Below are 25466 nucleotides of genomic sequence, written 5' to 3'. Positions count from 1 at the left end.
CTCTGGCTTAATTCCCTCACCGGCTTCCGTTTGCATTTGAAATATAAACTGTACTCCTCCTTTTGGTCTCTAGGGCCCTAAGCCATCTGACCTCTACCCAATTCTGCAGCCTCACCTCCTTCCACTCTCCCCTCACGCACTATTCTTCAGTCACACTGCCCTTCTTACTGTTTTTCAAACACGCCTAGCGCGTTCCTACCACAGGTCCTTTGCACAAGCTGTTTCCTCTTCCGTTCGCTGCCAGGCTCTTTCTCATCTCTCAGGTCGGCTTAGATGTCACTGTCTCAGAGAGGCCTTTCCTGACTGCCCTAGCTAAAAGAGCCCCCACTTCTGAAATAGGTTTTTATATTACCTTAATATCTCCTTAATTTAATTACCTTAAATTACCTTTATATTACCTTAATAAGTAAAATAAGGTGTTACCTTGCTTATATAGTTGCTCACTATTTAATGTCTGTCTCCCCAGCCAGAATGTAAGTTTCTTGTCTACCTTGTTCACCACTGCATGTCCTGAGCCTAGAACAGTGCTCAGCACATAGTGAGCCCTCAACAAACATATACTGAGGACATATGCGAGTGGAGGCTCAGAGAGAGAAAGTGACTTTCCAAAGTCACCTAGCTAGAAAGTACCAGAACTGGAATTTGAATCCAGACCTGATTGATTCCTGGCCCAGACGTTTGGCACTCTACCCAAATGAGTGGGTCCCAGTATAAACGGGAGGGATGTATTCAGTGCCTGGAGCTCCACTCAAAAGGGGCAGTTTGGGGGGCACCTGGGTGGTTCAGTTGGTTAAGCATCCGACTCTGGATATCGGCTCAGGTCATGATCTCATGGTTCTTGGGATCAAGCCCTGCACTGGGCTCCAGAATGAGAGAGCCCTTGTTATGCCTTCCCGCCTCTGGGTCCAGGTCCATCTGGGATGGGGACAACTACCTCTCACTTCCTGAAAGCCTTGGGTTTCCAATGCAGATTGGCCCACTAGCTTCCCAAGTGACCAAATGTTGTGGCGAATTTGTCTTGACGCTTAAAGAACCACACCCCCCAACAGATTGCCCACTTGCCCTACATTTGCACGTCTCACAGAGCCCCTCATGTTACCCCTGGGGTACAAAAGTTCTTGATTTTACAAACTGCGCCATTGTGGCTGGTGGTCTTTCTCTCTCCCCACCTCCGTTTTCTAAGAGCATCTCAAGAGCTGAGGCCATAGTAGTGAATGAACTAGCGAATGAATCCCCGATGGCCTTCATGACACCCCTGGACATCATGCTGCCTGAAGCCTTTGCTCCCATCCCCAGCCTGCCCTCGTCAGGGAGTCAGCACTTCAGTGCCCACACAGCAGAGACTGCTTCCCCGAAGACATGGTTCCCTTTCTGGTCAAGGTCGAGTGACAATGTCATTTTTTATTTTTTATTATTTTTTTGCTAATTTTTTTTAATGCTTACTTGTTTTTGAGAGAAAGAACATGGGCGGGGGAGGGGCAGGAAGACAGCGGGAGACCCAGCATCCGAAGCAGGCTCCAGGCTCCGAGCGATCAGCCCAGAGCCCGTCGCGGGGCTCGAACCCACGCACCGTGAGATCGTGACCTGAGCCAAAGTCCGAGGCTTCACCCACCGAGCCATGCGGGTGCCCCCAGCAACGTCGTTTTTAAAAGCAGCAGCTCTGTGGCTTGAAAGGGGGCTCCCACAGGACAAATCTAGGACAATTTCAACATCAAAATAAATAACAGTAATGATGATCAGAAGCCATTAAATAAAAGGAGAATCGATGAGTCTATACTAATGTGAATAAATGAATGAATGGATAGATGAATGAATGAATAAATAAATAAGACAAAGCTCCTCCTTCCAGTAGAAGGAATGACAGGGTGAGAAAATGACCATTAGGCAAGCATTCTAGTAACAATGGATTCCAAGAATCGTCAATGGATATGAAGATTTGATGAGCAGCGTGAAATTGTGTAGTCTCCAAGTATTGCCCTAAATATGATTTTCAATTAGAAAAGGAACGATAGTAATCCTACCGTGGAGAAACCTGGCCGATACCACTTTCACGAAGTGATCAAAGTTCCTATCCGCGGTGAGGGGACAAATCGACACGTGCATCCCCTAAATGATGCACTGAGAAGGACGCGGCATCCAAACACTCCTGGTGAATGTGATCGTGGCCTAACGCTGAGAGACCGGCCGTTTTAAAGAAATGGCGAGATCACGAAAGACGAAAAGAGAGGGCAGCTGTTCCAGGCTGACAGGAGACACGGCAACCGGCAACCGAAGGCGGTGTGGGGTCCAGGATTTCCTGCTGGTATGAAGGACGTTGTGAAGAGAGCTGGTAAAACCCCGGTGAGCTCTGGAGACCAGCTAACAGAATCTCACGGGTGTTAATTTCCTTCTCCTTGGGGTCCTTGTCCTGCCGTCAGGCAAGAGAGCGTCCTCGATTTTAGGAAACACGTGTGGGCATATTTGGAGGTGAAGGGGCTTGCAATTTACTCTCAGATGGTTCAGAACAAGACAGAAGGGAGTTAGAAAGTAATGTGATAAAATATTAACAGCTGGGGGATCTGGGTGAAGCACATACAGAAATTCTGTCATTCCTGCCATTTCTGTTTTAATACCATTTTTTCCCTTTGTTTGTTTTTCTCTTTTCCTTTTTCTTTTCTTTTTCTTTTTCTTTTTCTTTTTCTTTTTCTTTTTCTTTTTCTAAAAGTAGGGGCTCTCAGGGTAGTCTGCCAGCTTCAAATCCTGGCCTCCACCCCTCCACGGGCTGAGTGACTTAACCTCTCCCTGCCTCACTCTCCTCCTTTGTAAACTGGGTTTACAAATAGTGCCGACTTCATGGGTTGAGGAACAATGTAATGTGTTCACACTTAAAAGCATGTGGCCCGGTGCCAAGTGCGGGATAAGAGACTGATAGATATATTGGGTGAGAGAAAGATGAGTCCTCCGGAGTCCCCTAGAGGAACCTGCTTCCTCCCTGGGCGAGTGACACAAAGACAGCGAGGACCCCGCCCCCGGGGCCAGAGACCCCACCTCCTGCCGGCCGGCGGGGCGGGGCCCTGTTGCCAGTTTCTAGGGAGGGAGCATTTCAGCCAGCTGAGTCAGGCAGAACACTGATTGCGAAGCTCAACCCCCCTGTCGCCTGGCCAAGACACCAAATAGCACCCAAGCACATCTCCGTGGGACCCCAGCCCACAGGTCGTGCCTCGCTCAATAGCAGGTGCGCGGTGACAGCTTGACCCAAGCCGGGCTCTCAGCTCACTCGCACCCCTGGCTGACCCCGATGTGGGGCATTCCTCGCTCCCAGCCTCAGTTTCCCCATCTGCAGTGACAGCCTGGGATTAGGTCAGTGATTTTGAAACAATCTCAAACCCACTAAACTTTCTTCGAAGGAAAGTTGACTCTGCCGTGTGGGTCCCACATTGTAAAACAGCCTGGAGGCTCACTGCCCAAGGGGGACCGGTGCTGGCTTTGAGACTCCCGGTTGGTTGGTCGAGTGTTCTCTGGAGGTGCTTCCTGTCCTGAGATTTGATTTCCAGGCCCCTAAGAGCTCCTGTCCCTGGACACTGGGGCCTTCCCAGCCCCCCTTGGGCGGGGGGCAACCCTCCATCAACTGAACCAGGTGCCGCGTTTCGGGTGCATTCCTCTGCTGGGTGGGAGTGATGTCACGGGGATCATTTCTGGCCCTATGTGCCAGGCACAGCACTAAGTGCCTCAGACCTGTTTGCACGGTGTATATTTCCCCGGATCTTTTCTCCCACTGCTAAATCCACCAACCATTCCCCCCCCCTCCCATCACCTGTGCTTTTATCGCATTTCAGTGTCTTTATAACTTCACTTTCCTTCTCACAAAAGCCCTCCATGTGGCAGGCGGGCAGTGGGCCACAAATGATCAGCCTCATTTTAAAGGCGAGGAAACGGACCAGTTTACGGGTTCACCAGCTGCCCAGAGGGGACCCCGTTGCTGGATGTGCCGGGCCTGATTGCCACAGGTCCTCTCCCCCATTTGAGCAGCGAGGTGTTATCATTGCCAGACGAGAAATCGAGAAATCTGAATGCCAGGAGGGGAGGCAAGACCACCAGCCCAATATCCACGCATCCAGTCAGTGGCAGAGGAGCCATCCCCCCCCCCCCCCCCAGCTCCCGTCCACTCTCTCAGCACCGACATTTTCCCCAAGCGGCTGACATCACCAACCCCCACCCCGCCCCCACTTTTTACCCCCCCATCACCCCAGCCCCCAGCCCCCCCTTTTCTTCTCTTTTACAGCCAGATCTCTCTCGCCCCCCTCTTTCTTGCCCCCTCGCCTCCCCAGGACCTCCTGGTTACAGAATCCAGGTTCCCTTTCCGTCCCAGTCTTGTCCTTGGACAGCATTTGACCGTGTGGCTCCCTCCTCTCCGTTTTGAAACACTCTCTCGGCTCTGCCTCTAAGGCTTGGGCTTCCCTTCCTACCTTTTCAGTCTCTATCCCTGCTTCCCCATGAGCTCAGTGATTAGTGATGCTCTGAGTTGGCCTCTGCCTGCTCTTGCTGTCCCTGGGGAATCTCATTCCCCTTCAAGATCTCAGGGGCCATCGGTGCTGATGACTCCCAGCTCGTGGTTCACGACTGCGACATTCCCTAGGCTATCCTGCCTGGTCCCGTGGCACACGATCCCTTGTCATTTTGTGATTTCACCAGGAAAATCATATTTGCCTATAGTCCAGGGCTTTGTCACAATAAACAATGACCTGTGTATCTGGGGCAAGTGTGCATTAAATTGTGAACTCTTAAGGACAGGAACAGAAGGACCTTTCGTGTCCCCACCCCACCAAGAGTGAGGCTGTGCACGTAGTAGGTGCTTTATCCGTACTGGCTGGAGAAACTGAAGTGAGGAGCCCAGGAGAAAAAAGAAAGGGAGGAAGACGTTGCACACTGTGACCCCCGAGACCCCCACGTTAGACCCCCCATCCTGAGAGGCTAGACTCCGCATGATCACTGGCACAGGTCCCACATCTTTGCCCGAGATGCCCTCTGCCCAGCCTCTGCAAACCCTCACCAGCCTTCAGGATCCAGGTTCAGGCTAACTTCTTGTCAACGCGTCCCTGGCCCTCTGGCCCTGAGGCCACGGTCTCTCCTGTGAGCCTCTGAGCTGGGCTGAGGGGCCCCTAGAGCGGGGACGTCCTGGCTTAGCTGGCCAGGACCGGCTTTCCTCCTTGGGATGGGAACACACGTAGCTGCACAGCCCAAGGTCACCTGCACTCATTTCCTTCCAGAAGAGGGCACAAGCCCCGATGCCTCCCACCCCCCCACCCCCCTGCATCAAGTCGGAAGCCATGTAATTGGTGTAATCATTACACAGCTGCCTGTGACCTCTGTGCCCTCCAGTCACCTCTCTCATGTAATCAGGGGGATTTTTTTTTTTTTCCCCACGTCAGTTGTCTGCTTGTAACCCTTCCGGGGCTCCCACTGCCTGCAGAACAAGATCCGTATCCTCAGCCTGGCACTCGAGACCCTTCACGCTTGGCCTCTGTAGCTCACTGCCCACTCACCTGCTCACACATCAGATTCCAGGAGGGTTCAGCCTCTTGCAGTTGTCCCAAACGATCCGCACAATCTTATGATGTTGACTTTTGCTCATACGGTTCTTTCCATCTGGCATGTTTTTTCTTTCTTTCTTTCTTTCTTTCTTTCTTTCTTTCTTTCTTTCTTTCTTTCTTTCTTTCTTTCTTTTTAAAATTTATTTCTGAGACAGAGAGAGACAGAGCATGAGCAGGGGAGGGACAGAGTTAGAGGGAGACACAGAATCAGAAGCAGACTCCAGGCTCTGAGCTGTCAGCACAGAGCCCCACGCGGGGCTCGAACTCACGGACCGTGAGATCATGACCTGAGCCCAAGTCGGTCGCTCAACTGACTGAGCCACCCAGGCGCCCCATGTTTTCACTTTCTTAACCCAGCTAGCAAACTCCTATTCAACCTTTGAAAACCCACTTAAGAACGGGGGTTAGTGGAGGCACCTGGGTGGCTTGGTTAGGTGTCCGACTCGGCTCAGGTCATGATCTTGTGGTTCGTGGTTTGAAACCCTGCATCGGGCTCTGCGCTGACAGCTCAGAGCCTGGAGCCTGCTTTGGATTCTGTATCTCCCCCTCTCTCTCCCCTCTCCTGCTCACTGTCTGTCTTTCTCTCTCAAAAATAAATAAACATTAAAAACAAACAAACAAACAAACAAAAGAACAGGGGTTAGTAAATTTTTTCTGTAAAGGGCCAGGGAGAAATATTTCAGGCATTGTGGGCCCTATGTTTTCTGTCACAATTACTCAAAATTCTGCCATTGTAGAAAGCATAGGCGTGTGAATGAATGATGTGGCTGAGTTCCAACAAAACTTTGTTTGGAGGACCAGGTGGTAGGGGGGTTATTTTGCCCGCCCCCGTTCAAGAATCATCTCACAAAGCTTCCCACTGGACAGACCTCACCAATGCCTTCTTGCAATGCCCTCTACACCTTACGCATTCTATCATGACACAAACCCCAACCGTAATGATTCTGCGGTCGTGGTGATTGGATGGGATAACGGGCCATACCGTCGTCTCTCACCCCAATTTCTATAACAGCCTCCTCACCGGCCTCCCCGTCTCTGCTTTGCCCCTTATGGTCTAATCTTGCCCGAACAGATAATGATCTGTTAAAATGTAAATCCAATCAGGTCACTTGTACTCAGAAAATGCTCCCGTGGCTCCCCATTTCCCGCCAAGTGAAAGCCAAAGTTTTGAAGCAGGGCTCGATCCCACGACCCTGGGACCACGACCCGAAATCAAGAGTCAGACCCTCAACCGACTGACCCACCCAGGTGCCCCTTCCTTAGCTTTTTAATTATAAAAATGTTCAAACACACAGAAAAGGGAGGGATTAACACGACGGCACTCATATACACAACCCCAGATTCAACATGCAAGGTATTTGGAAAGATGCTAATAACATCGTGACACTTCACCCGAAGACTCTAGCAAAACGCACTCCGTGTTTGGCTTTATCTTATCATCTGTCTTCCCACCACAAGACTCGCAAACAGCACAAGGGCAGGGATTTTTACCTATTTTGTTCACTGTGGTTTCCTCAGCACCAAGAACATTACTTGGCACCCAGCGGGGACGTCTACAGAGTAGGGAAAGAAAAGAGAAGACAAGGTCCTGATTCTGCTTCTGCCTTTTATTGACGCGTGACTTGGGAGATCATTTCGCACTGCAGAACCTAGGTTTCAGCAACAACAGAGTAGGGGGCGTGCCTGGGTGGCTCAGCTGATTAAGCTTCCTGGGTCTTAAATTCCACTCAGGTCTCCATCTCACAATTCATGGGATCCAGCCCTGTGTCAGGCTCTGCGCGGATAGCTCAGAGAGATTCTCTCTTTCCCCCTCTCTCTCCGCCCCTTCCCTGCTCATGTGTGCGCTCTGTCCCCTCTCACAATAAATAAATGAGCATTTAAAAAACACAATAAAGTGGAGGATAATAGTAACTACTTCTCAGCATTGTTGCAAGGATCAGACAAGGTAAGGGTGGAAACTGCACCATTCGGTAAATTTCAGTTACATTTCCATCCAACTCTGAGGCAGAGGACTTGGTCTAGCCTGATTCTCTGGCTTCTGGGCTCCTAGAAAGCAGACCTTTTGCTCTGCGATGTTTGCAGCTGCCAGCCCCACCGAGATGTTTCTAGCACAGCCCCTCAAGAGAAGTTCTTGGCCCCAATGCAAAATCCAACAGAAACCCAATGGAGTCCATTCCCCTTGCCTACTCATTTGCCCCCGGCCCTCCCCATTGCTTGATCATTCAGTGCTACCTAATCATCCCCTATACTTCATCTCCTGCTTTATCCACTCCTTTAACAGTTTTCACCGGAAATACCTAGAGGAGGGGCACTCGAATCTCATCAGGCCCTGAGATTCTACTTTGTGAATTTCTTTCATGGATCTCTGAGGGTTTCTAACAATTGATCCGGCCTCACCTTGGCCTTTTCTGCATTTCAGGTTCGGTTGTGCGTCTGCGTTGCCAAACTTGTCTTTCAGACCCACTTTGAATACCCGAGTGGGGGTGTCTGCTGAAGAATGGGACTCGTCCCTCTGAACCTACATGTTTTCTTGGGTCAGATTACTCCGCAGAGGGAGGAATGCCTGGCCTTTTGCAAGCTTCCTGATAACCATCGCCCTAACTCCACTTGTGTGGGCGTGGAGAGCAAAATATTTGCAGTGAGAAGTCTGAGTCTTCACCTGGTTCTCTCGACTCAAAGCTGAAACTCTTGAGCAAAATTCAAATTGTGGTTTAGGGACATTTTCTTCACCTGTAAAATGCAAACCAGAGGAACTGCAGGGGCACCTGGGTGGCTCAGTCGACTGAGCGTCCAACTTGGGCTCAGGTCATGATCTCATGTTTTGTGGGTTCAAGCCTGGCGTAGGACTCACTACTGTCAGTGCAGAGGCTGCTTCAGATCCTCTGTTCCCCTCTCTCTCTGCCCTTCCCCTGCTCGCACTGTCTCTCTCAAAATAAGTAAACTCAAAAACAAACAAACAAACAAAAAAACAAAAAAGAAGAAAGAAAGAAAGAAAGAAAGAAAGAAAGAAAGAAAGAAAGAAAAAGAAAGAAAGAAAGAAAGAAAGAAAGAAAGAAAGAAAGAAAGAAAGAAAGAAAGAAAGAAAGAAAGAAACTACAATTCAGAGATGATGGATGTGAAGTCAAATTATTTTGTAATGGGTATTAGTTCACGTGATCTGCTTGGTCACAAGCAAATCTGTCACTACAACCCAGGCTCCTCTCTTCTCTTCTGTGTCCCTTTCTCAGCATTACTAATCATAACAACGACCATTTGTTGAAATTCCACTATGTGCAGGCACAGAGATTAATTTATCTCCAGGTCACAACATCCTTATTAAGGATGAAGAGTCCACAGAGACCAAGTCATTTGCTCAAGTTTCTACCAAAAGATATTTCCCGAGATTAGCTTGCTATAGGGCTGCCAGATAACAACGAATATATATATATATACACACACACACACATATATATACATATACACGTATATATATATACATATATATACGTATATATGTATATGTATATATATATTTTTTAGCACAAATGCACTTAGTGTTTTTTTATTTAAAACACACACACACATATATATATATATACACATATACATATATACGTATATATATATATATACACATATATATACGTATATATGTATATGTATATATATATTTTTTAGCACAAATGCAGTTAGTGTTTTTTTACTTAAACTGAAAAAGTATTGGTGGTTGAGCCAAAATTCAAATTTAACTGAACGTCTCATATTTTGATTTGCTCAATCTGGGGGTGCCCCGGCAAAATCAAAGCAAGCTCCTCCCCGTGACGCCCTACGTCTCCCTGACACTAGGTTCAGACTCCAGACCTCCGGACCCTTTCCGGAGGCGGAAGGCGGAGAAGGCGGAGACTCCTGCCCCTCATCAACATGTCCACCAACGAGCCGGCGCGAGGACCTTCCGCCCCGCACAGACGTGGCCGCGCCGCGCCGCGGAGGATTGGCTCCAACCCAGGGCCCGGCCTTCCTTGGCGCTGGGAGCCCCTTCCATTGGGCAGTTATAAAACATGGCGGAGCCCCGCCCCCGCCTTCCTCGCACCCCCCCCTCGCGGCGCGGGGGCGGGGCCACAGCGGCGGCCGGGGTAAGGGTTTCGGTGATTGGCGGAGGGCCGTGGCCGGACCGTCACGTGGCCTCGGGCACGTTTGTTTGCGGAAGTAGGAGGAAGTAGATGTGCTGAGTAAGCCGAGGTGAGTGACGGCCCAGGGGAGGCGGGCCTTGAGGGCCCTTCCCAAACCTCCTCCGCGCCCCAATTTCGGTGGTCTCCACCCGGACCCTCCTTCGGACCTCCTTTGTGTTCCCCGGTTTTTAGTCGTGTCCTCCATTGGCCCTCGTGTGACCCCCTGAGTGCCCGCAACTTCCGCCCTTTGATCCTCAGCGTCCCCAACTTCCATCTGTGACAGCTCTTGTCTCATCTCGAGCTTGTGACACCCCCACCCCCTGGGTCGCCACCTTCGACCCTGGGTCCGGCCTTAGTACCCCGGTCTCCTGGATGTGTCTGTCCTCTATCCTGACTTCCTTAGTGAGGCCTTCCCCGTCTCCCTCCAGCTCTGGTGCCTCTCAATGCCCTCAGCTTTCACTCTGGGCCGCGTTGATTGACCCGTTTCCTTCCTGTGCCTTTCTCAGTGCTCCCGACTTTTCTGCCTCTGTATTCCCACTTGATCCCTCATTTCACCTCTTTTCTGCCTTTCTCCATTTGTGTCTCCCTTGTTGTCCATTTTACTCTCCCCCATTTCTGACTGGCTTCTCCTTGCTTGTTGTCTCTCATGTGTCTCCAGATTTCATCTGTCCCTGCTCCCCACCAGGTTCCCCATAGCTTCCTCACCCAGGGTCTCCCAACCCACCAATCCGTGTCCAGCTCCTGCTCCCAGAGATGCCCTGACATCTGGTGACAGGGAGTGCATGACCTGTATGACCATGCAACTGAGATGGGCAGGCCCGTGGGCATGGGACAAGGAGGGCACAGGGCTCAGGGATCTGTGCCCATTTTTTTTTTTTTTTTTTTTTAGTGGACTACGCATAAACAAATACCTTCCCTTCCCCTGAGCTTCTGGGTCTTTCCCTCACCTGCCCTTTCACCCACCCAACAGGATGTTAGGCAGGTTTGGGTTGGCAACACAGATGCCCCACCCTTGCGCTGAATGCAGTGTTTCTGTCATTGTCTCTGCTTTAAAATGTTCCTGGAGTGTGGAGGCTGTTTTCTGTCCCAAGTCTCAGTTTCCTTATCTGTGAAAGGGGGATTGTATTTCCTGCCCTCGGAAGGCTGCCGTGAGGTTGAAATTTTGAGAAAATGTAGCAGATGAAGCTTCGTCATCGGCACGGTCCTGTACAAACGCATGGGTTGGCTATTGTGTCATAGGCGGGAAAGGGAAAGGGATAAAAGGACAAAAAGCAAGGAGGGAAAGGCAAGTAGGAGCATTGTCTTCATTTAGCATTTGGCCGTATTTATGGCTCATCTGCTGTGAGTTAGGCTCTTTTGTGTGTTGCTGCTTTTACCATCCATTCATTCCTCATTTATTGAACAACTATTTATGGACTGTTTATTATGTTCTGGGCTCCTCTTGACGTAGCCAATGTCATTCCTATTTCACGTAAGGAAGAGAGGCACCAGGTGTTGAGAGGAGACTGGAGTCCCACCCTGAATACCGTACTTTATAACGCCCGTGTGATTGCCCTGCTGGGCAAGGGTCACTCGTGTTGTCTCAGGGCCCAGGGCCCTTTTTCTCCCTTCTGTGGATTGCTTTCTCGTTAAGGGATAGCATCCTCAAAGGAGAATTTCCTTTTCACTCAGCAGAATGACGTCACCAAGAGATAGAGGAAGTGCTGTGTGTGGGTCTGCAAACATGTGCTGGGTGTGTATGAACGGGGTGAGGGGGTGTAGTGAAGGGACTGTGTTACGAGCTTCACTTCATAGAGGGTGGCTCCTGGGAGAACGTTTTAATAGACCTGTGCCTTAAATTCCTCTTGTCTTTTCTGATCCGTCTTCATTTTTGCGGGCGATCTCATCCGGTCTCATAGCTTTAAGCACCGTCTCTACTCTGACAACTCCCAAATTTATGTCTCCAGTCCAGTCTAGGTCTTTCCCCTGGATGATAGACTCACCTTGCATATAATGGCTTGCCCAACACCTCAAATGGAGGCCTTTCCGAGTTAAAAGCATTCAGAATTAAGCTCCTGACATTCATCTCCTGCGCCCCCTTCGGCCCTGCCCCACCTTCCACCAAAATCTTCCCTTCCTCCCTGCCCCTTACTTTCCCATCTTTAGGAAATGGCAGTATCCTTTTTTCTTTTCTTTTCTTTTCTTTTTTTTTTTTTAATGTAAGTTTATTTATTTATTTTGAGAGAGACAGAGACTGTGTGAGCAGGGGAGGGGCAGAGAGCGAGGAAGAGAGAGAGAATCCTGAGCAGGCTCCACACTGTCAGCACAGAGCCCGACACGGGGCTCAAACCCACATACCGTGAGATCATGACCGGAGCTGAAGTCGGACGCTTAACCCACTGAGCCACCCAGGTGCCCCTTCTTTCTTTTTTAACGATATTGTTTTGTTTTGTTTTTTTGTTTTTTGTTTTTTTCTAAACTTTATTTTTGAGACCGAGAGAGACAGAGCACGAGTGGGGAAGGGACAGAGAGAGAGGGAGACACAGAATCCGAAGCAGGCTCCAGGCTCTGAGCTGTCAGCACAGAGTCCGACGCGGGGCTCGAATTCACAGACCGCGAAATCATGACCTAAGCCGAAGGGGGACACTGAACCAAACGAGCCACCCAGGTGCCCCAGCAAATGGCAGTATTCTTCTTCAGTTGCTTAGACCAGGGCTGTGAGGTTATCCTTGAAGCCTCTCTACACCCTGCCGTCCAGCCAGTGATCTGTTAATGTTGCTCCTTTGCTCTAGGCCTTGCAATGGCTTCTCCTCTCACTTGTACACGCCTGGCGCTCCATTACCCCCCTGACCTCATTGGCTCCCTCGCTGTGCCCGGAACTCATCAGGCATGCTGCAGCCCCAGGGCCTTTGCACTCGCTCTTCCTTCTGCCTGGAAAACTCTGCACCTGGGTGTCCGTACCATTTCTACCCTCATTTCCTTTTAGTCTTTATTCAAGGTCACGTCCTTCGTCAGGACTTCCCCGGTCACCCTGTCCAAAATTTCAGTCTCTACCTCCACACTTCCTATCCCTCTTCTTTGGTTGACTTTTCTTCTCAGCATCTAAGTAGCACCTAAAACCAACGTATCTGTGTTGCCCATTTATCTTTTTTTTTTTTTATTATTATTATTATTTATAGCTCTCTCTAAAATAGAAGTTCTAGGACAGCAGGGGCTTTTGTCTATGTTGCTCACACCAGCGGAATCTCTGCTGTTAGAACAATGCCTACCACAGAGTAGGGCCTCGATAAATATTTATGGAGTGATTCATAAAATGGGCCACCCTGTACCTAGGCACGAGCCCAAAGATCTCTTCAGGCGATCGGTGTCTCCCGTCCTTGGGAGCCCCAGCAACACATCTGGGGCAGCCCGCTGTCAGCTGTGGTCCAGCCAAGCAGAGCAACTGAAAACAGAAACCTTCTCCTCTCTTGAAGGGCGTTTGCCTCTGGCGCGTGTGAATGGCGTTGCGTTTTCAGACGGGAGCCTTAGCTTTCGGAGGAGGACAAGAGGTTGACCGTCGAGCCACTCGGCCACTTTCCGTTCAGGCTTTCTCCCGGAAGGCAGTTTGAGGATGACGAGATGGCATGCCAGCGGCCGACCCCTTGGGTGCAGAGCCTGGCAAGTTACATAACGTCCTGCGCCTCAGTTTCCCGTGCGCAACGTGGATAGAAGTGCACCTTCTCTTAGGAGAGTCGTGAAGATTAAATGCGATAATTGCCTCAGCCACACGGTGAGGTGCTGGGTGCCCCGTGGGTGCTGAGTGCACGTGGCAGTGTTGTTTCCTGGGTACAGGGACGGGAGCCAGCTCTACTCGTTCCTCGCTCACATCAGGGGTTTGGGATGCGCTGGGATCAAAGAGAACATCTGGAGGAAACTTTTGGTTTGGAGGCAGCTTTGGCGGTCCAGAGCCTGGAGGGGGGATGGAAAGAAAGGACATTTGACCTACCCCTACTTTCATCCAGTCTTGTCTCATGCACTAATGGAGCACCGACTGTTTGCAGGCCCCGTGCGTACCGCAGTTCAGGAGTCCAAAGAAGAAGGCACGAGGGGCCCCCCGCCTGGGGTGGCTCAGGCGGTTAAGCTTCCGACTCTTGATCTCAGCTCGGGTGTGGATCTCAGGGTCGTGAGCTCAAGCCCCGTGTTGGGCTCCGCCTGGGGCGTGAAGCCTACTTTAAAATTAAAAAAATTAAATACAAGGAGAAGAAGCCATGAGTCCAGCCACCAGGCAGTACCTCCCACTTCTTTTCTCTGGGCCTCGGTTTCCCTGTGTGCCAGACAGGGACAGCACCCGCACCTTCCTTCCTTCACGGGTGTTTGTGGGCTTTGGGACAGCCAACAGGGGTGGGACATGTTTGCCAGCCATAAAGTGGGGTGGTCTCGTGAGAGGGCCTCATGAGGCGGTGCGCTCACGTGCTGAGAGGTGCGGCCGGCGGGGACGAAGGAAGGAAGGCGGTGCTCGGCCTGGGCTCGGTGCCCTGACCACCCTGCCCGGGCAGTGGACCGGGGGGGACACATCAGCCGCACAGGAGGGATCGCTGGCCCGTGCCAATTGTTCCAATCATGGGACATCCTGTCCTAAGCAGCCGGGGCTCGGGAAGCCTGATTTACAACTCGAGCGGTCCTGTGTGTGCTCCCAGGATCCCCCACGAGGCCAGGCCTGTGAGGTCAGCTTCCTGGCCCGGCTGCCTGTGGGATCCTGTCACGCACCTCTCCCGGGCAGCTGTCCTGGGCCTCTGGCTGGGCTTCGTCCAGAAGGAAGCAGAGGGCTTAAAGAGGTCCCCTGCTTAGACTCGGAATGAGCTCAGCTTCAGGTGTATAAAGCCAGGCTTTCCAGACCAAAGCTCGGTGCCACTCGGGAAGCCCAGCAGGTGCCCCATAAAGGTTCTCTCGAGGTTTCCACGGTGGCGATGTGCTGGGCAGTGGGTAGGGGATGGGGGTGTGTGGCCTGTTACCACCCGCAAGGGAGTAAGAGAGGAGGGGAGGGTGCCTCGAAGGTGCCGGCCCCGTGGCCTTCCGGTGGCACTCGCTCATTTGTTCTCATTCGCCAAACGCTTATTTGTTTTTTATTAAAAAAAAATTTTTAATGTTTATTTATTTTTGAGAGAGAGGGAGAGAGAGACAGAGTATGAGCAGGGGAGGGGCAGAGAGAGAGGGAGACACAGAATCCGAAGCAGGCTCCGGGCCCCGAGCCATCAGCACAGAGCCTGACGCGGGGGCTCAAACTCACAGCCCGCGAGATCGTGACCTGAGCCGAAGTCGGACGCCCAGCCGACTGAGCCACCCAGGCACCCCGAAACATGTATTAAATATCCACTGTTCATTGGGAGCAGCGTGCCATGTGCTTGGGTAAAAAAATAGAGGGGAGCGACCCAAGCCAACAGATGCACCGTCATCATCACAGGAGAAAGGCTCCTTTGGGGGAGCCGCTGGGCTGTGTGAGGGTGCCCGCAGGGCTGAGAGTAGGGGAGGCCTAGGGTATGACTTTTAGATGCGGAGTCCTGTGAGCCGGTTCTTGAAGGACGCGGAGGGTTTTTTCGTTTGTCTGACGGTGCGAGCGTACCATGAGGCAGAGGAGGAAAGCAGGGGAACACAGTCTAGGCAGGGGTGTGTGTGCAGGTGCGGGGAGGCCTGGGGGGGGGGGGGGTGGGCATGTTCCAGGAGGTCTCTGGTGCAGCGTGGCTGGAGGAGGGGTGCAGGAGGTGGGCTCGGCCAGCTCCTGTGGGCGCTTGCCTCCCTGGCCCGGAACTTGGGCTGCCTCTGGAAGGTGGTGGGAAGTCTGTGGGCAGGTGGGGGCATCCGATCTGCATCCTGCGGTAGGCACAGAGGGGCTGTAGGGCTGGACAGGCCGACCTGGCTTTCGTGTCGCACGGGCACCGAAAGGATATAGTGCAGGCTGGGAGTGTGGCAGGGGGGACCTGTGTGGCACCCTGAGTCTCCACAGGGGGCAGCGGGGGCAAGGAGAGGACGATCCAGGTAGGACAGGTAGACAGTTTGAAAACGCGGGGCCACCCCTGTCTCTGAAAGAGAGAACCGTCCCAAGGAGGAGGACGGGGGACGGGGCCCAGGACCTGGCGGCTTTGCACTTCCTCCCTTGCTTGACCCCTGCCTGCGGTCCCTCGGGGACTTCCCGGCAGAGGTGGAACCAGACATTTGGGGACGGAGTTCTCCACAACCACGGCTGTAACCAGCCCACGTGCTCCCCGCTCCTCATGGCACTTCTTGAGCTGTGTCGTCTGCAAGCTAATTAATTAATTTAGAGAGAAGAGAGCGAGCAGGGTAGGGGCAGAGAGAGGGAGAGAGAATCCCAAGCAGGCTCTGCGCTGACGGCGGGGAGCCTGACGTGGGGCTCAAACTCCCAAACCGTGAGATGGTGACCCGAGTCGAAACCAAGAGTCGGAGGCTCAACCCACTGAGCCCTCCCCCGCCCCCCCCCCCAGGCGTCCCCCGCTTTAAATTAGATGCTGGCAGAGTGGCTCCGTGGCGACCAGTCTTCATGTTGATCCCAGCAGTGCCCGTGGTGCCCATCCACGCCGCCCAGGCCCCGTGAAGGTGCTCGTCCCCGGACACGTCATACGGGCCGTCTCCCTATCTTCCCACAGGTTCTCTTGTGCTCCGTCTGTGGGGTGGCCTTTCACCCGGGACCCCACTGCAAAGTTCAGCTCAAGAATCACGTCGTGCAGTCCTCCTTTCCTGACTCTTCTCCCCCCACCCTCCACCAGGGGACAGAGACTGGGCTTGGGTCCCCCCGGGGCTGCTCATTTTATGAACCCAGCCGGCCGCTTCCGGGAAACTCACCAGAGACGCCCCCCGTTGGTTCCAATCTGCCTGTGACCCCAGTACTGGTTCTTTTGTTTTGTTTTGTTTTCTTTTTTGGTGGACATCGGTATGTCCCCCTTGAACTTGCCCTTCCCACACCCACAGTCTGAGGCCTCCCCGGGCCTCAGTTACTTTATCTCTAAAATGGGGACACTAGGACGCGTCCTTCCTGCCTGACAGGTCGTCTCCCCTAGGGGCGCCTCACCCAGCAGAAGAAGACTTTCTGAGTCTTCCCTGAAGAAGCCAAGCAGGCGGGCTGGGCCTTTGACAGGGGGATGGGTCAGCAAAAATAAGGAGAAGAGGCCAGAAAAATCCGGCCTCACTGAAGGGAAGACGTAGTGGACGCCCGGAAATCGCAGGAGTACAGAGGCGGGACTGGCAGCGTCCCCCTCACCACAAAAGCTCCTGCTCTTCTGCCTGTGGCATCTGAGAGCTGCTCAAAGCCTTAGGTGCCCAGGAGCAGACAGTCCCTGTCAGATGACCTTGGTGTCCCCTGCGCCACCACCTACGTGCAGGGAGCAAGCCCAGGTGAGGAGCCGTAGAGACCGGGTATCAGCAGATGAAAGCGAGTGTTGATGATCTGGGGAGGGAGGTCAAGGGCAAGTAGCTGTGAGAAGCCAGAGCGGGGAGGAAGGCAGGGGTGAGGGGGCTGGGGGGGGGGGCGCTGTTCCCATGGCAGCCTGCTTCCCAGCCCCGCGTGCTCCCCCTGCAGCCGCGTGCTCCCCCCTGCAGCCTCGCTGGAAACAACGTGGGCTCCAAGGTCAGGGGCAGGATGGGAGGGAGAGCGCAGAAGCGAGGCAAGAGGGAAGCACAGGCATGCGCTCTGTCTGCTTCTCACTTGCTGCTTTCCGGGCTGGTCTGTTATGATTGTTCCAGGATGTGGCCCAGGGGTTTCATTTCCTTTCTTCTACCTTGTGATAACAATGGCCCCTGTTTGTGTGCCCACGGTCGGCCAGCGTCTGGGACGCTTTCCCTCCATTGTGTCATTTCACCCTCACGCCCACCCTGGAAGCCTCCGGGCGATGGCCAGACCTGTCCTTTCTGTGGCCAGGCTGTCGTCAGCATGTGGGAGGCAGCCCGGCCACCAGCCCCAGGACCCTGAGGAAGGCGTCTTCTCCTCTGGGGCCGGATGTCTGCTTTTACATCCAGCTGGTCGCCCGTGGTGACCCTCCCCTCAACCTCCAGTGGGCTCATGGGCGCTGGTGCTCTGGACTGTACCCACTGCCTCTGAGCCCCTCTCCTGGTGCCACCCGCCTGCTCTCTGGGAAGCCTCTGTGCTGCTTTCCTTTTTTCTTTTTTTCTTTTTTTTTAAAAATGTTTATTTATTTTTGAGAGAGAGGGAGAGACAGAGCACGAGCAGGGGAGGGGCAGAGAGAGAGGGAGACACAGCATCCAAAGCAGGCTCCAGGCTCTGAGCTGTCCGCGCAGAGCCCGACGCGGGGCTGGAACTCACGAGCTGTGAGATCATGACCTGAGCCAAAGTCGGATGCTCAACCGACTGAGCCACCCAGGCGCCCCTGTGTTGATTTTCTAAGCCGGTCCTGACCCCCGTGGGCCCCCATTTCCCCAGCTGTGGGCCCCAGGGGCTCAGCCCGCACTCCTGTTTTCTTTAAAAGAAATAGAATCATCACACACAAAAAATCCTTTTCCATTCCATTTGACAAATAGGAAAAAGGGGGAAAAAATGGCCCATAAACCCGATATCCTCATCTCCCCTTAGTATTTTGGTATTTTTCTATCACTTCCGTCGTGGTTGTTGCATAATTTTTACTCAGTTAAATTACGTTTTAACAGGCTTGCTGTGGGTCACGCCTGTGCCAGGGGTGAGTGCATGTTGGTGAAACGACCAAGCACCTGTTCTTAAGAAGCTCAGACTCTCTCTAGAGCCAGCCTGTCTGGCTCTAACCCTTGTTCCTTCACCCACTAGCTGTGTGACCTTGGGCCCGTTGCTTTACCTCTCTGTTCCTTGATTTTCTCATAGGTACGACGAGGATGGTAATGGTAACAATTTCATAGGGTGGTGGTACAGATTAAAGATGAGTATATGTCAAGTTCTTGGCCCAGGGCCAGAGAGCACAGAGAGGCACATGAGTGTTTGGTCCGGCTGGTGTGGTGTCAGGCAGGAGGATCAAGGAGAGGAAGGACATAGCAGATAGACAGCTCAACAATGGACAGGCAAGGCGGTGCGAGACAGCCCTGCTTTCTGGAACCTTGTGAGGTTTGGAGCCCAGTGGGTGGGACCGACCGGGAGAGGCTGCGCGGAGAGGCAGGGGCCTTGCGGTCGAGTTTGCGGTTCACAAACAGCACAGGGAGCGTCGAGGACTCGACGCCACGGAGCCTGTAACGCCACCGCGTGCTTCCTGAGCTGTAACGGTCACCATGACTGTCTCTCGTGACTCCAGGGGCTCTCTGGAGTAAACACGGCGGAATTTACAATTCCTGTGACGTTGGGTGTAGAAGTTACTTCCGTTTCTGGGTGAAAACAAACATTGTTGCCTCGCACACTGATGCGTGTGCCACGCCTTCTGTCTCGGGGGCGTCTTTTCCAGGGACAATTTCCCATGCCGTCTTTTGGGGTCCCTCCCGTCTCCTCTGGCTATGGGGAGGGGCGCAGCCCCCCCCCCCCCCCCCCAGCACCTCTGTCCTTTCCGTTCCCAAGGGCAGGAGAAAGGAGGACCTTGGCACAGGTCTAAACATTCTTAAGGAAGTTTTCATTTAACCTCAGAGCACACGAGAGGTGAGCACTGGCCTCACTTTAAAGGGGACACTGAGGCTCACAGCCTGCTCCCGCCACATCTTATTACCGATCACAAGAGGAAGGGTGCTGCACAGCTGTAGAGCACTTTCAAAACTCGGCAAGCACGGTCTCCGAGCCTCAGTTTCCTTATCTGTCAGAGGGAGGGCGATCGGAGTAAAGAGGACTAATAGTGTTTATTGAACGTTCGCTGTCTGCAGGTTCTGTTACTGGGCACCGTTACGGTCCTCACGGTGCACATAAGGACACTGAGACACAGAGAGGTTAAGTGACTTGCCCGAGGACACACAGCTGGTAAGGATTTGAACACAGTTTTGCTCCAGCACCCTGCCTCGTGTGGTTTTCTCAGAATGGAACGAGACAGTCACGTAAGATGCTTGGCCCAGGGCCTGTTGCCCAGTCAGTCAGGGCTCAGTAAACGTCCCCTGATGTAATTATCGTCATTGACACTTGTTCCCTTCCTAGGTGGTTCTTCCATAGGCTTCTTGTTCTTTTTATCCACATGCTCGATCCTCTCCTCAAGAGCTGGGCCAGAGTGTGGCCAGGGTCCATCCACATGTCCACCCTCCCCCGGGGTGCCCACACTCCCATTCTCTGTCCTCTATGTCTGTTCTTCTGGCAGGCGACTTCCCGACCCGGAGCCAGAGGGCAGCCTGTAGCTAAATGTCACCCAGCTTTGGTGGCCCTGCCTCAGGAATGCAGCATGCTTTCTGGGAGCCTAGGCAACAGTGGGACGTCTGATTCTGTCATCCCAACTGGGAACAGTTTCCACGGCAGAAACCGTGACCCTTTGAACCTGACATGTGAATGTGTTTCCATCCAAACACACGTTTGTGGCGTCTAAGTCTTGACGTTCACGTTCATTGCCGAGGCACTTGGGAAGCCGGTGGTAGCAGGCACCAAAAATTGGAGACAAAACCCCCCCGATGGAGTGTGGGATGATCCTGGTCCCCTTGCGGCTTCTTGTAGAGACGGGACACTGGCTTCGTTTGCAGAATTGAAATGACTCATGGCAAGCTTTCTGAATGCTAAAATCCTGACTCTGAACCTCAGGTAGCAAGAACCCCTCCATCTGGACAGAGCAGTATCGTCTATGTGTATTCATATCTGCCATCTTCTTTTTTTAAGTTATTTATTTTGAGAGAGAGAGGGAGAAAGAGAGAGGGAGAATCCCAAGCCGACTCCATGCTGTCAGCGCAGAGCCCGACGTGGGGCTCGAACTCGCGCACTGTGAGATCATGACCCGAGCCGAGATCAAGAGTCGGACACTTAACCGACTGAGCCACCCAGGCGCCCCTTTGTCTGCCGTCTCGTTGAGTGACACGGCTCCACGCTACAGACGAGGAAGCTGAGGCTCCGTTGGGGAAACTGGTCAGGAAGCAGGAGGGGTCTGGTCCCCTGGGAGTGGTGGCAGCTTCCCATCAGGCCTTCTTACCCCCTACCCAGTGTCATTTCTCTCTCTCCCTCCTTTCCAGGTCCCTCCAGGCCCAGAACCAGCAGCACTGGTGGGGAGAGATCTGGGAGCCCGTGCAGGAAACTGCTACCCTTGGTGAGGTGGGCATGGGAGACCGAGCCCAGCTGACCAGAGACCCCGTTTTCTTCCAGACCGAAGGGGCAGGTGGCAGGGCCTCCCCACCTGCCCCGCGGAAGATGCAGTTCTTTGGGCGCCTGGTCAACACCCTCAATAGCGTCACCAACTTGTTCTCGAACCCGTTCCGGGTGAAGGAGGTGGCTGTGGCGGACTACGTCTCGAGTGGCCGGATTCGGGAGGAAGGGCAGCTGGTTCTGTTCCAGAACTTTCCCAGCCGCACATGGGACTGCATCCTGGTCAACCCCAGGAACTCACAGAACGGATTCCGGTGGGTGACGACGGGCTCCCACACGCACCTCTTTCCTTTGACTCCTCGCACCGGAGGTCCCTTGGGCGAAAAGCAGCTTCTTTGGGCCTAACATCTGAGGGCTCTGGAGTGGGGGGGGGGGGGAGGGGGGGCACCTCCTAGTCTCTGTACCTTCTGGCCTGTCAGGGGCCCTGCAGCAGGGGTGTGGGGATAGAAGCCTAGGCTTCGTCCTGCCTCCAGGCTGGACCCATGCTGCGGGAGGGAAGGAGGAGGGACAGGAAAGCCGCGAAGGGTCAGATCGGGTCAGATCGAGGGATCACCTGTAGACCCTGGATCTTTAAAGGCGTGACTGTCCTTGTAGGGGCCGGCCAAGGTGCGGGAGAATGTGTAAGGAGTGGACAGCGCTCACTTTTCAGGGCATGCTGGGTCTCCCGTGGGCTGGAAGGAAAGGGCGGGAAGCCAGGACAGGGCCAAGAGAACTGAGCCAGCTGCAGAGCCGAGTGGCGCAGGAGTGGAGAAGCGGCCGAGCACCCGAAACACAGGGTCCAGAGGAGCCTGGCGGATTGGCACTGGGCTAGTGCTGGTGGGCCTTTTTCCATCCGTTCATCCGTCTGGCCGGCCCACCGTCCACCCCTTCACCACACACCGGGCGTCTCCAGTGGCTCGGGAGTCCCAGGCCCTGGGCGAGGCCCAGCTGGCGCTGTGAGACACGCTTCGTGTCCTTACGGAATGTGCAGTCTTCGGGGGAGGCCACGTGCACAGCCAGGCACCGTAACAGCCACGTGCGGAGAGCCGTGGCAGGGGCGGACAGTGGGGACGCGGGAGGTGATCGCTTCCCGATGGGCTACCCCGAGCCTAGAATGCGTAGGAACGTGCCCGGCAGAGGAGAGTGGATAAGGTCATCCCAGACGTGCAGAGGCGTGGAGGTGGGGGGCGCCTGCAGGCTGACAGGCCGGGTCGGATCCCCGGTGCGTGCGAGGCTTTGGTGAGAAGTGAGGCCGGAGGGAGCCTCCGGGGCCGTTCCGATCGAGGAGGCGTGCCAGCAGGATCTCAGCGGTGAGCTGGGGGGTCAGTGTCCAGCCAACAGGAGGAAAGTGGAGGCGGCCTATCAGGGGAGAAGCCAAGCCTGGCTCTACAGAGAAACTGAGGCAGAGGCCCCCACGGTGGGCAAAGAACACAGCTCAGCAGCCAGTGGGGACACCAGTTTTAAACAGCAGAGCTAGTCCACACGCCGGGCACAGATGGGCCTGAGCAGATGGCCATCCTGCTGGCCTTGGTCAGGACAGGGCAGGCAGGCTTCCTGTGGCTCCAGAACTCCTCCCCAGGCCCGCAGCTGAGGGCAGCCGGTGGGGAACGCACAGCTGAGCAGGCGGTGGGTCCCCTCTTTGGAGCACCACTCAGCTTCGCTTTTGGGGCACCCAGCCCTGGGAGCTCTACCAGCCTCCCCCATCACCCAGGTCCTGTCCACTACAAATGTCCTTTGACAGGGTTCCAGATCCGACTCAGCAAGCTCGAGCCCCACTGTGGGCACACTTCCATCCAGGGGGTTCAGTCCTTTGCCAACAGCTTATTAACTACATGTTTATTTTTTTCATGTATTTTATTTTTAATGTTTATTGATTTGTTTAACAAATAATTTATTTACAAGCAGGGGAGGGGCAGAGAGAGGGAGACACAGAATCGGAAGCAGGCTCCAGGCTCCGAGCTGTCGGCACAGAGCCCGACGCGGGGCTCGAACTCATGAACTGTGAGTTCATGACCTGCGCCGAAGTCGGATGCTTAACCGACTGAGCCACCCAGGCGCCCCAACTACATGTTTATTTACTACCTTTAATTAGGGGGCCACTTTATACTACGTTCACATATGGTACATGAGCACATCCTCCAGTGACCTTTAGAAGGAAGCAAGGAAGGCAGTATCCCATTTTATGGGTAGGAAAACTGAGGCTCGGGAAGATAAGGGAGTCATTCAAGGTTGCACGGGAAGCAGTGAGGAAACGGAACCTGTGTCCTCTGGTTCCTAAGCCTTTTCTCTTCCTGCGCCGTTGTGTTTTTCCGAGCCTTTAGACGGAATAGGGAGCGTCGGGTGTGGTTTCGGGCCAAGCGCACGTCTCCTCTCAGAATCCCTGACCTCCCTCACCTGGCTCTGGACTCTTCCTCCTCTTCTTCTGCCCTGCTCCCACCCAGGCGTTTCTGTCTCAGCAGGTGGCATCACCATCCATCTGCGTGGTTGTGCAATCCAGAAACCCAGGAGTGATCCTCGGTTCCTCGGGCTCCGTCACCCCCAGATCCGGGTCACGACTGAGTTCTGTCGGGTGCCCCTCCCAAGCACATGTTGAGTCTGCCGCTGCTTCTCCATCAGTCATGCTTAGGTTTGGCCTGAGTGATTTCTCCCAAGTGACAGCCACGGCAGACAGCTCTGCTCTGCAGAGACCCCAGGGGCCCGGGCTCTTGCTGTCTTGTTCTGCCGTGGGTGGCCTTCATTTTCTAGGTCACCACCTGGTCCCAGGTGGGCCATCACGGCCGTCTTCCCAGTCGGCAGAAAAATGAAGCACAGGGTGAGAAAAGGCACGCTCTCCTTCTTAGGGGCTTCCCGGAGGTTGCACAGAAGCCTTTCACCTGAATCCCTTTGGCCCGGACGTGGTGGTCACGTGGCCACAGCTAACCGCAAGGGAGGCTGGGAAGCCGAGCCTTGTATTCCAGCCGCGTGCCAATCCAAAATCCGGGGCTCTGTTATTCTCCTTTTTGCTGCCGCCTCTCTTTCCAGGCCGTGGTCATTGTACACACAGACTCCAGCTGCACCCCCCGCCCCCCAGCCTCTGGCTCTCCTCCCATCCTCTTCCAAGCTGCTGTCAGAGCAGAGCTTTCCAGAGCACAAATCTGATCCCTCCCTTCCCTGCTTCACTCTTCAAGAACTCCCTATTTCCTTAACTCATCAGCTGCTTAGCCTGGCTTGAAAGGACCAGCGTGGTCAAGCCTTGCTCCTCCCTCTGGTCTCAGCTCTTGCCACCCTGTGCTCCTGGCTTTCGCCCAGACTCTTCCGTCGGCCTAGAATGCTTTCCTTTTCTTGGCCTGCCTCACTTCTGCTTGCCCTTCCCTGACCTTCAGGCTAGAGCAGGGGCTGCTGCTGTGTGGCCCCATAGCACCCCATCCCTGCGCTCAGTAGACTGCCTTCCTGGTGGACCACAGAGCCCGTGAGGGGGAGCAGCCGTGTGTGTCTTGTTCAGCCCAGTACAGTCCCCAGCACCCGGCCTTGCGAGATGAGCACCGTGTATTCACGCAGCTTCGGCGGTATTTACGGAGGGCTCGCTGTGCGCCATGCCCTCTGTCCGGGGCTGGGGACTGTCGGATTCAAGGCAGTCGGGGAGGTGAGCTGGGAAGCAGGGTGGAAGTTATGAAGAGGTGCAGAAATGGCCGTGCTGAGGCCTGGGGGGGGGGGGGGGGTGTGGGGGCCAGAGCCCAGGGGTTCTCCTAGAGGTAGTCATCACGGGGTCTCCCCCGCTGCTCCCAATCCCCTGCAGTTCGTAGAAGGAAGGTGTGGTGTTCTAGACTTCTCCGGGGTGCTGACGTCCTGCCTTTGAAAGGCCTCCCCTGCCTTTGCTCGCCCAAAGGGCTCCGAACTGCCCCACGGCACACAGCCCCGTTACAGGTAGCCAGGGAGGGGCTGCCTCCAGCCTCAGGCTCCGGGTAGAGGGCTTCCTGTCCTGCAGCTACACACCTTCAGGATGGGGCAAGGAATCGGGCTTTTCTGGATCCTCTGGTTTTATTTACATAAGGGCCTGTAGGTAAGGACCCACCGTACCGGACCCGGTGGAGAGATCAGGCGCTGGCTGGTGCAGAGGGCGACGACAACAGTAACAGTATCCGCTATGTGTGAGGCACTGAGGTCTAAATAGTAACTCACTGTATCCTCACAAACAGTCCCAGGAAGTGGGGGTATTACTGACCCCGTCTTACAAAAGGAGAAAACGCCCCCCCGAAGGAATTTCAGTGACTTGCCCAAGTCACATAGCTGGTCAGTCGTAGAGCTGGGGTCCAGACCCAGCATTCTGGCTCCGGGACCCAGGTCTTCCTTCCCCTCCCCCCGCCGGGCCACCGTGCAGTACGGGAGAGCTGGGCGGGACTCCGCTCGCCTGGGCCCGTCCTGGGCACCCCGGGCCTGACGTCTGGTCCAGAGCCCTGGCTCTTCTGGTGGTCTCTGGGAGCGTTGCGTGCGCATCCTGATAACATCCAGACTTACGTTCCTGCTGCGAATGCATCACCTACTCCTGCCCCTTGCTTGTGACATGTGATCTTTGCTTCTTGAAAGGGGACTGATCTT

General features: G+C 54.1%; 1 protein-coding gene across 7 annotated transcripts in view; it reads left to right on the top strand.

Moving 5' to 3' along the window:
• The first annotated feature begins 9673 nt into the window (after nucleotides 1–9673).
• PLA2G6 (phospholipase A2 group VI) overlaps nucleotides 9674–25466 on the top strand; it is a 60112-nt gene continuing 44319 nt past the window's right edge. The window contains exons 1-2 of one of the 7 annotated variants that reach the window (XM_053895855.1): nucleotides 9674–9788; nucleotides 20913–21166. In XM_053895855.1, the coding sequence (XP_053751830.1) occupies nucleotides 20958–21166 (209 nt within the window). In that variant the 5' untranslated portion in view covers nucleotides 9674–9788; nucleotides 20913–20957. Of the gene's footprint in view, nucleotides 9789–16781; nucleotides 17081–18927; nucleotides 19602–20782; nucleotides 20813–20912; nucleotides 21167–25466 lie in introns of those variants that run through there. The other 6 variants (XM_053895859.1, XM_053895860.1, XM_053895858.1 and 3 more) reach the window with 6 other exon arrangements.

This window comes from Panthera pardus, unplaced genomic scaffold, assembly GCF_024362965.1.
Source record: "Panthera pardus isolate Hobbes unplaced genomic scaffold, ASM2436296v1 HiC_scaffold_6, whole genome shotgun sequence".
NCBI classification, from domain to species: Eukaryota; Metazoa; Chordata; class Mammalia; order Carnivora; family Felidae; genus Panthera; species Panthera pardus.
This window is presented reverse-complemented; position numbering and strand designations above follow the sequence as displayed.